At 50.6% G+C, this 9,619-nt stretch overlaps 1 protein-coding gene across 10 annotated transcripts in view; it reads left to right on the plus strand.

Moving 5' to 3' along the window:
• LARP1 (La ribonucleoprotein 1, translational regulator) overlaps positions 1-9,165 on the plus strand; it is a 41,413-nt gene extending 32,248 nt beyond the window's left edge. For all 10 annotated transcript variants that reach the window (XM_015875639.3, XM_085518758.1, XM_015875642.3 and 7 more), the window contains 9 exons: positions 39-398; positions 1,147-1,270; positions 1,827-2,032; positions 2,122-2,228; positions 2,590-2,741; positions 3,057-3,201; positions 3,388-3,497; positions 3,984-4,111; positions 5,205-9,165. In XM_015875639.3, the coding sequence (XP_015731125.1) occupies positions 39-398; positions 1,147-1,270; positions 1,827-2,032; positions 2,122-2,228; positions 2,590-2,741; positions 3,057-3,201; positions 3,388-3,497; positions 3,984-4,111; positions 5,205-5,417 (1,545 nt within the window). In that variant the 3' untranslated portion in view covers positions 5,418-9,165. The remainder of the gene's footprint in view (positions 1-38; positions 399-1,146; positions 1,271-1,826; positions 2,033-2,121; positions 2,229-2,589; positions 2,742-3,056; positions 3,202-3,387; positions 3,498-3,983; positions 4,112-5,204) is intronic.
• The last annotated feature ends 454 nt before the right edge of the window (positions 9,166-9,619 follow it).

Consider the following 9,619-nt stretch of genomic DNA (forward strand, 5'->3'; position numbering starts at 1 on the left):
TCTTTGTGTTGCTTCACTGTGGCTCCCCCTACTTGTAGAAACCAGAGGAGTCAAAGACCCCACAGCAGCAGAAGCAAAAGGACCAAGATGAGCCTGAGGAGTTGGACTTCCTCTTTGATGAGGAGATGGAGCAGATGGATGGCCGCAAGAACACGTTCACCGACTGGTCAGACGAGGATTCAGATTACGAAATTGATGATCGGGATGTGAACAAGATCCTCATTGTGACTCAGACACCTCCTTACCTACGCCGGCATCCTGGTGGAGACCGGACTGGCAACCACACATCCAGGGCTAAAATGAGTTCAGAGCTGGCCAAGGTGATCAATGATGGGCTGTACTACTACGAGCAAGACCTGTGGACAGAGCAGTTTGAGCCAGAGTACTCGCAGATCAAGGTGAGAGAGGCTCATCTGGGGAGGAGGATTCACTAGGGGCACATGGCTCCTTCCAGGGTGGTATGGTGGGTTGGCTGTGGTGGTGGTTTGTGTTCTGTACAGCAGTTCCTGGTCCATGACTGGGGTATAGCTCAACTGGGATTGATCTTCCTGCAGAGCTTGGGATTCCTAGTTTCCAGTATCGTGCTGTGCTGTGTGGGATAAATACAGCTCTGTAACGTGCTGTAAAGCTGCAGCCAGTTGACTGAGGTTCTGGTAGCCAGGTGACCTGGAAAATGTGGTCCCCACTGATCTGCTGTCTGTCAGGGTCTTGGCTGTTCAAGACTGTAGTAGTGTATAGGCAGTGCCAGATGACTTGAGTGAACCAGCTGTCCGTGCTGTCTTGTAGTGCCTAGTGCTTAATGGCACAGTCCACTGAGACCTCACTTACTGGGGATGAGTTCATTGATGACTGGGGCACTCTTGGCCTGTGCTGTTCTCCATTTTTCTGCCCGTTTGCATAGGCTGGTGTGTTTTTTTTGTTTGTTTGTTTTTTTAGTAGAAAACTCACCTACCTCTCTGAGTTTGAGTCCCAGGCTGGTGACTCTTGTGGTCAGGAACTTGCCCCAGGCTCTTGCAGTGACTGAAGCTGTATCCTGTGCTCAGCTCTGTGGCTGTTGCACAAGTGGAGTGGTGGTCACAGTGAGCTTTTGAGATGAGGGGACAAGAGGGTGTTTGGTTGCTTCATCATCTTCCTCTTCCAATGCAGCAAGAGGTGGAGAACTTCAAGAAGGTGAATATGATCAGCAGGGAGCAGTTTGATACTCTGACCCCGGAACCCCCCGTGGATCCAAACCAGGAGGTCCCTCCTGGCCCCCCCAGGTTCCAGCAAGGTAAGAGACAATGGGGACAGGAATGGGTAGGACTTAATTTGTTCCTTATTCTCTTGCTGAGTGGTCCTAGGGTTCAGAAATAGCTAGAGGGAAGCAAGTGGAGCCACAGCTGGTTATCTCTCCCAGTGGGGTATTGTTCTCCCAGCAAAACAATTTGGAGTTCCAAAAGAGGAGGCCCAAAGGCAGGAGTATCTCCACAGAGTGAGGAAATTTGGGCAGACTTCCATAAATATGACTTTCCTCTTGGACCCTTCCATTGTAGCGTCCCTTGCTGAGTACTGTAAAGGCAGTTACTTGCTGGGCCTTGCTTACCTGTTGGTGGGATCTGGTTCCCAGGCAGAGCACTGGTCTGATCTTCTTCTAGAAAGCAGGTACTTCACAGGGTCCCTTAAAGTGTCTGCTTTCCAGCTGCTAGGCTTTGGTTTCTCTGGTCCCAGACTGGCTTTGCAGTTGTTTGTCTCAGGAGGACTGGGATGTGCCCAGTCTTTGGCTGTAGTGATGCTCTTGTACTCAGACCTCAGTCTGACCCAGCTTTTGGGGGGGGTTATCTCTGCAGTACCTACAGATGCTTTGGCTAACAAGTTGTTTGGAGTACCTGAACCTTCAACCATCGCCCGATCTTTGCCTACAACTGTACCAGAATCACCCAACTACCGCAATGCAAGGACCCCCCGGACCCCTCGCACACCTCAGCTGAAGGACCCAACACAGACACCCCGGTTCTACCCAGTGGTGAAGGAGGGAAGGACGATAGATGCCAAGGTAGAACCAGGGCTGGGTGGGAGACAGGAGCTTCCCAGCTGAGATGTGTTGTGGAAGCAAACATGTACCTGATGCACTGTGTCTTACAGACTCCACGGAAGAGGAAGACAAGGCACAGTTCCAACCCCCCAATGGAGTGCCATGTGGGCTGGGTGATGGACTCCCGGGAGCACAGACCCCGAACTGCCTCCATCAGGTACTGGAGATGGGAGAATAGGGTCATAAAGAGACCAGATACAGGGAAGGGAGCAAGAGAGGGAAGGGCAGCGTTTGATCTCATTGGGCAGGTCTCCTCTTAGGTGGCTGCAGAAAGAGCTGGGACCTGTCTCATCCTAAAGGGAGCTGTGAAATTCTGAAGTTTTGAAATAATGAGATATAATTGGTTTCCTTTCTAGTAGGATGTTCTGTGGGTCAGGTCCCAAACTTGGAGTGGATGCAGTCACAGGGAGATGGTGGGACAAACAAATGAGTGTTGCAGGGCAGAGCATGACTCCAGTGTGTTGTTTGTTGGCTGGTTACAAAGGAAGGGGGTTGATGAGGCTCTCTCTTGTGTGCAGCTCTAGCCCCTCTGAGGGAACTCCAGCCGTCGGAAGCTACGGCTGCACCCCACAGTCCCTGCCCAAGTTCCAGCATCCTTCACATGAGCTGCTCAAGGAGAATGGCTTCACGCAACACGTCTACCACAAGTACCGTCGGCGCTGCCTTAACGGTAGGCATGTGGGGAGGGCTGCCTACCACTGGATGTAGAGCAGGGTGCTTGTGATTTTTGTGGAGGGATAATAGTGTATGGCAGCAGAGCACACGCACAGAGGTAAATGGGGGTCCTGTAGGACAAGCGTGCTGGTAGCTGGTAATTCCTCATCGTACAGAAGGTTAACGGTGTCCAGTAATATGTATAAAATAAGAGATATATAAAGAGAGATCTTTATATAAAAAATAAGACCTTCCTCTGTATGATCCCCTGCATAGGGTTGGTTCCCTGGGAGAAAGCATGTCTTGTAACCAGCCATTCTTCCCCAAACAGAGCGAAAGCGGCTGGGCATTGGTCAATCCCAGGAGATGAATACGCTCTTCCGGTTCTGGTCCTTCTTCCTACGAGATCACTTCAATAAGAAAATGTATGAGGAGTTCAAGCAACTGGCTGTGGAGGATGGGAAAGAGGGATACAGGTGAGAGAGGAGGAGCAGGGTGGCCTTTTTCAAGAGTGGACTGTGGGAAGGGTATTTAGTCTCTGAAGGCTTGAAAGTAAGACCAGGACCACCCTGGATCACATTGTTTTTCTGAGATGCAGCAGAGTTCTTGCCTAAGTGTTGCATGTACCAGTGTCTGAGCACCACATACTCTTCTGTTCCCAGATACGGTCTGGAGTGCCTTTTCCGATACTACAGCTATGGGCTGGAGAAGAAATTCCGGCCAGACATATTTAAAGACTTTCAAGAAGAGACCATCAAGGATTACGAAGCTGGTAAGTGTCTCCTTTGCCTTCACCTGAGCTTAGCAGTGATGTTATCCAGACAAACGTGTGCCCCTGTGCCTCCTTTTGTGACCTGGGGGAAGTCATGTAATTCTGTGTCTGACAGTGACAGGCTGTGACATCCATAAGCCCTTCTGTCCTGCAGGTAAGAAATGCTTCTGCACAGAGCAGAGCTGCTTGCTTTGCAGGAGAGGGTGGTGTGAATACTCACTGGCTTGAAGGCTGTTGGGGATATGGAGTGAGATTGTAGAAGGTCACAGCTTTCCCACCACTCATTGTGGTCACCAGCCCAATCACAGAGCCTGGAGCTGTTTCCCATCAATGGGGTTGTCCTACACTGATGTAGGTTGCTTTCCTCTAGGTTTCTTTTATTTTGTCAGTGCCAACCAGTAGGACAGGTGAGCCCATGGGACAGGCAGTGAGGAAGCCTTGAGGAAAGACTTTCTGACTCCTGGTTTAATTTTCTTCTCCCTCTAGGCCAGCTTTATGGGCTGGAAAAGTTCTGGGCCTTCTTAAAATATTCCAAAGCCAAAAATCTGGACATCAACAGCAAACTGCAAGAATACCTCAGCAAGTTCAAGCGCCTCGAGGACTTCCGAGTGGATGTAAGTAGAAACAGTGCCCCACACACCACGGTGAAGGACCCCCACAACTGCTCCAAGGCCTTTCCAAGGGCACAGGGTTTCAGGACGGTGTTCCTGAGCACTGTGGCTGGGGGAGTCAGTGACACCTAGTGTCACAGTCCATCATTGCAGCTGGGCTAAGAAACAAGCAGCCTCAGCACTTCATTTTCTGTTGTCCTTCAGCAGCTGCATTGCTGAGACAGCAAAAGCTCAGAGGCCAGTCAGGGCTGAAATTTATTAGGAAGCCCTGTATGGTTCCCTTTCCCTGGGAAGTGTAGGCCATTCTCCATACCTTAGCTGGGCAGTGAGTGGGGCTGGATATGGCAGGATTATGCTGATGTTGCTGCCAGCTCATCAGATCAGGAGCTGAGGAGGTAAAGCTTACATGCCATCCTTGGAGCACAAGAACATGAGCAGAGCTGAGTGACACTTAGAAGATGTGGTTCAGATGGATATGATGAAGGCAGATAAACCTTTGAGTGGGGAAAGGAGGATATCTGTTGGTTGGGATGGAGCTGCAGAGCTGCACGCACTGCCCACGCAGACACATGCTAAGTCTTTTCTTTCTTCCTGGGTCTTTCATATACTGTCTGAGCTATCAGTCATACTTCTAGTTACTGCTGACTTGGTATCTCTAACAGAGCAGGTGATGCAAGGTTTGAATATAGTATATCAGCTTTGGGGCAGCTCTCTGGCTAAATGGATGAGGGCCCGGTGATCTGTAGGGAGAGGAGAAAAATAAGAGGGAAGTGAGTCTTAATGGCTTGAGTGGAGCTGGCCTTGTGTAGCTTTGTCTCCCAGACTTCTGGACAGTGTCCCTCCCAGGAGGAAGGAGATGCCTTAAGCACATAGTGACAACTTGGTCTTTCTTGGAAGACTGTCAGCAATTCTGGCAGTGGTGGATTTGGAGAGGAGAGCAGCTGTCGTAATATTGTGTGATTTGGGCAGTTATGTGTGTTCCCTATGGGTCAGAGGGGCTGCAGTCAGAAGCCTACAGCAGGGATGCTTTCTGATCCAGGGGAGTGAATGTGTATTTGAGAGAGGCTGTGCTGATACTGGGGTACTTTCGTTACAGCCACCCATGGGAGAGGAAGGTGGACACAAGAGATACCCAACGACGTCAGGGGGAGATGGCAGGAAGCGCTACCCATCCCAGTCTTCCAGCAAAACGGTCAGCCAGTGCTCATCCAGCCAAGCCCACGCCTCGTCCAGTCAGCCTGCACAAGAGGATGCCAAAAACCTGAGCCAGCAAGTCCCTGCTGCAGAGTCGCAAACAGTGGGGAAGTAAAGAGGATTCAGCTTCTGCTTCCCACCAGGAGACAGGATGGGTTGGTGGGGGACTGGCAGAGAGAAGTGGACGAGGGGTGGGATGGGAAGGGAATTGGAATTGGAATGTGGATGCCCAGGAATAGCCTGCTGGGAGAAACTTCAACGCACATGATTTCTTTTTTTCTCTTGTGGCTGGAAAGCAAAGACGATCTGCATCTAAAACACCGTTTTGCTATTACAAACCTGACCAGAGCCAGACCCGCCCCCACCAGACCCACCCTTTTGCTTTTCCTTCTCATCCCTTCCCTCCTGTGCACACGCCTCATGTCTTAGTGTTTCTTCAAAAAAAAATATTCTGGCTGGGTTGGAAAGGGGAGATTTTTTTTATTATTATTATATATATATATCAAGTTTTAAATTATTGCTAGAAGTTTGTCCAGATCTACCAAAACAAGTCCTTTCTGTGCAGCCCTGGTGACTCCTTTTGTGTCCCCACCCCTTGGATCGCTGGGCAGCCCAGCCAGGAAGCTCGGAGGAGTGAGGTTCCCTATAGCAGGGGCCGAAGCCGCAGCATTGCAGTGCTGCGGAGCCTCTGATCTCCACGACCTGGCTGACATTTCCCATCCCACGTCTGGCAGTGCTTCTTCAACACCAACCGTCGCTAACGGCGCCCAGCCCTGTTGGTCTTCCCGGTCCGTCCTCCCCAGCGTCTTCATCTCCAACCTTCCTCTGGGTCTGGCTCTCCCTCCACTCACTTTTTACCCTTCCATCACGGACAATTTGGAAGTCAACCAAAGGACCTTTGCCAAGGATAGGTTTGTTGTGACTCCTTCCTGCAAGGATAGCAGCTGGGAGGCCGGCAGGCACCTGGACTTGAATCTGCATGGATGCTGCAGCCGCCTGCCCAGGGCCCATTGCATGCAAAGACAGGACTTTGCTGAAGGAGCCTTTCCCTTCCTTTTCACTTGGAAAAACGAAACAAACTACAAAAAACACGATACCCCCTGAAACAACAAAAACTCTAGAAGGACATCTCCCTTTGCTTTCTTCCTTGGATATATTAATTGAAGAAGGAAAAAAAAGAAAAAAGAAAAAAAACGACACAAAAAATACAAAAAAAAAAAAAAAAGCCAACAAAAAAACCCACAAAACAACAAAAAAAACGTTGCCTTACGGTGGAGCTGGATTAGATGGGGAGGCTCGCTGGCTCTTGTGCCCCAGGCCGTGCTAGGTGCTTGGCCCACGCTCACAGACTCCTCCCATCACTGCTGCTAAGCCCACCTGCCCCGCAGCCCCCTCCAACCCACAGCTCCCTGGGATGCTCCTGCAGGGAAGGCACCGAGGGCAGTCGTATTCCAGACTTGTGCTCACCAAGTAGTTGAAGTCCTACATTGCGTACGTACCACTGTAGCATCCTCCCTGCAGTGGTGACTGTGTGCTTGTGGCATCGCTTGGCCTTCTGTGGGCAGCCTAGGTTGTGCCTGGGAGGTGGGCAGCGTCTGTCAAGGCAGCTGGAGGGACTTTGGTGCTGGGAGGGCAGGCAAGGCCCTCGTTCAACCCGATGCTGTTGTCTGACACACAGTGCAACTCCTGCTGCTGCCAGACAGTGAATATTGCTCTGTGTCCTAGTAGGGACTTGCTTGTTGGAGGAGGGCTGTTGCCTGGGTAGCTGCAATGGGGGCTGTGCAGCACTGGCTGGGCTGTGGGCAGCAAATCCTCCTCAGTCCACGTTGGTTGCATCCCTTGTGAACACATGGCTGTGTTTGGGGGCATTGTCCAGGAGTGAGATCTGTACCCCAGACCTGGAGCTCCTCCTCAGCGAGAGCTGCTCGCCCTGCTGTTCTACTCTGTGCCCTGGGTCAGGACCTGTGCTTTGTAGCTGGCTTGGTTGAGACTCATGGCGCGCTGTCCTCATGTGCTATGAACATGCTGTGTGCATGATACGGAGCGGGCGCTTGGTGGGCTGTAGAAAGATGCAGCTGACTGCATTGTCCTCTGTAAAATCAAAAGCTGGTACTAACATTTCTCTGAAGTATCACAAAGTCATTACAGCGTTGTGTCTTGTAGCTGCAGGAAGGAACCATCTCCTTAGGCTGTGTTTGTATGGCTGTGAGGCTTGCAGGTGGGAGCAGCCAGGTGCTGAGCAGAACTCAAGGTGCTGGAGGTTTGAGTGGCTGAAGCTGCTTGCTACACCCTGACTGATGTTGCCTTCCCAAACTGACACAGCATCAAAGTCCTTTATAGGTGAGGGAGAAGTACTGGTCTACAGGGCAGCTTTGTGAGCCTGGGATTGAACATAGCCAGGGGTTGAGTGAGACTGGGCAGCTGCTGCTTCACTGTTTCCTCATGGTGTGATCTTGTTCTCGTCTGTCTGCTGCTATCAGAACGTTCTGCAGCTCAGCACCACTTAGAGGCCAGGTTTGGGGATGTTGTATCTGGGTCATCACCTTGCTCTGGGTCTCCCAGCATACACAGGCTGGGCTGGCGAGTAACTTTGGTATAACTGCAGCCTTGACTGTTATGTCCACGTTTCTTTTCTGTGAGCTGAGTTGGATCTCTGATACTATGGATGTGTCAAGGCTTGGCCCTGCTTTAAGAAGGAAAAGGCTTGGAGCCTGGACTTGAGGCCGTTAGAGAAGTTTTGATGGCTGTATGCAAGTGGCAGTGGGTCTGAACATGCTGCAGGTGGTCTTTGCTGCATTCCCTTTGTTCCTCTCATTGGTGCGTGTTCTTTGGATGCCAATGATTTGCTTTTGAGCAACGGACAAAATAGGAAACTAGGAGAAATAAACTCCTGCTGCGGAGATGTTCCTTGTGGAGCTGACTGTGGGATTGGTCGGATGGTAGAAGAGGCTGAGAAATGTCCCATAGAATTTTCCAAAACTTGAACTGATGTGAAATTATCCCCCTAATTGCTGAGCTAAGGCCGTGTCTGGTCTTGGCATGGAAGAGTTTTCCCCTCTGAGTCAGTGCTTTGTCGCATTGGTGTGGCTGAGGGTGGCTTTTGCAGGAGGTCAGAGGAGAGATCCCAGCTATGGAGGCCCCTTGTTAGGGCACAGCGGGCTGCTGTGTGCCTTGTAGCATCTCCATCAGACAGCAGCGTCTCCAGAGAGTAAAGGGAAGATGGAAACAAACAGCCTGCTCAGCTGGTGCTCACTGCTTGGGCAGGAGGCAGCTGCTCCATGCTGCAAGGCAGGTGATGACATCTGCAGGCACAGTGGAACTGCTGGGGGACTGAGCTCTGCAAGGCTGTCTGATGTCCTACAGCAGGCATGGGGACGGGGCTGCAGTGCTTCTCCCCTCTTGTGTGCACACCCCGCTGGTGCTGTGCAGCCATGTGCATCAGGCACTGCATCAAGCATTGCACGTGGCTTGCTCCACCCCAGGGAAAGAGGACAGCCGTCCAGAGCGGGGTTTTGCTTGGATCCCTCTTGTCCTCCTGCCGAGGAAGGAGTTTGGCCTTGCTTTTAGTTTGGTTGCTTCATCACGATCACGTGTAATGGTGTTTTGAATTGTTGTTATAACGATCTGAGCAATCAGGTCCTCTTATTCCTGTGACCCCTGTGTGGCTGCAGGCGCTTGTAGCAGCTCCGACCCTGTGGGTAGGGGTCAGCAGTGGAGGTGGACGGTGTGTTTCAGAGGAGACTTTGTTGCTTAATGTGTTCATTTGGGGAGAAAAAAGGAAAAAAAAACAAAAACAAAAAAAAGATGGTGACGATGATGATTAATAATAATAATAATAATAGTACTGCTGCTCCATTTGCCTGTCTGTCCCTCTCCCTGCTGCACCCCCCATCAGCAGCTGTTTGCTGTAGCCCATGGGTTCCCTCAAGGTTTGGCAACTGCTCCCATTGCTTCAGACCGGTGATGTACTGGAAGGATGATTTGTGAACCCCAGCGCGCTGCCACGCGTTCAGCACGGCGGTGCAGAGGGGGCCATTTAGTTGTTAATGCCTTCCCAGTTATTTTATCAAAAGGAAAAAAAAAAAAAAGAGAAAAAAAAAAAAAAGAAAAAGTGAAAAAAAAAGTCAAACTGTAAATGTAGCAAGCTGTGTTTGCAATGCTTACTTTCTCCTGTTTCCTCTGAGACTGGTTATGTCACTGTCACTGTTTAGAAATGGATGCTAGGCTCTTTGAAGAGAGGGTTGCTACACTGATGTTTAATGCCTCGCTGACTCTTCTTTTGTTGTTTTTTTTTTGTCAAGTTTCCAATACAGGTAG

The sequence above is a fragment of the Coturnix japonica genome, chromosome 18 (genome assembly GCF_054131305.1).
Source record: "Coturnix japonica strain WE chromosome 18, WE-NBRP24, whole genome shotgun sequence".
NCBI classification, from domain to species: Eukaryota; Metazoa; Chordata; class Aves; order Galliformes; family Phasianidae; genus Coturnix; species Coturnix japonica.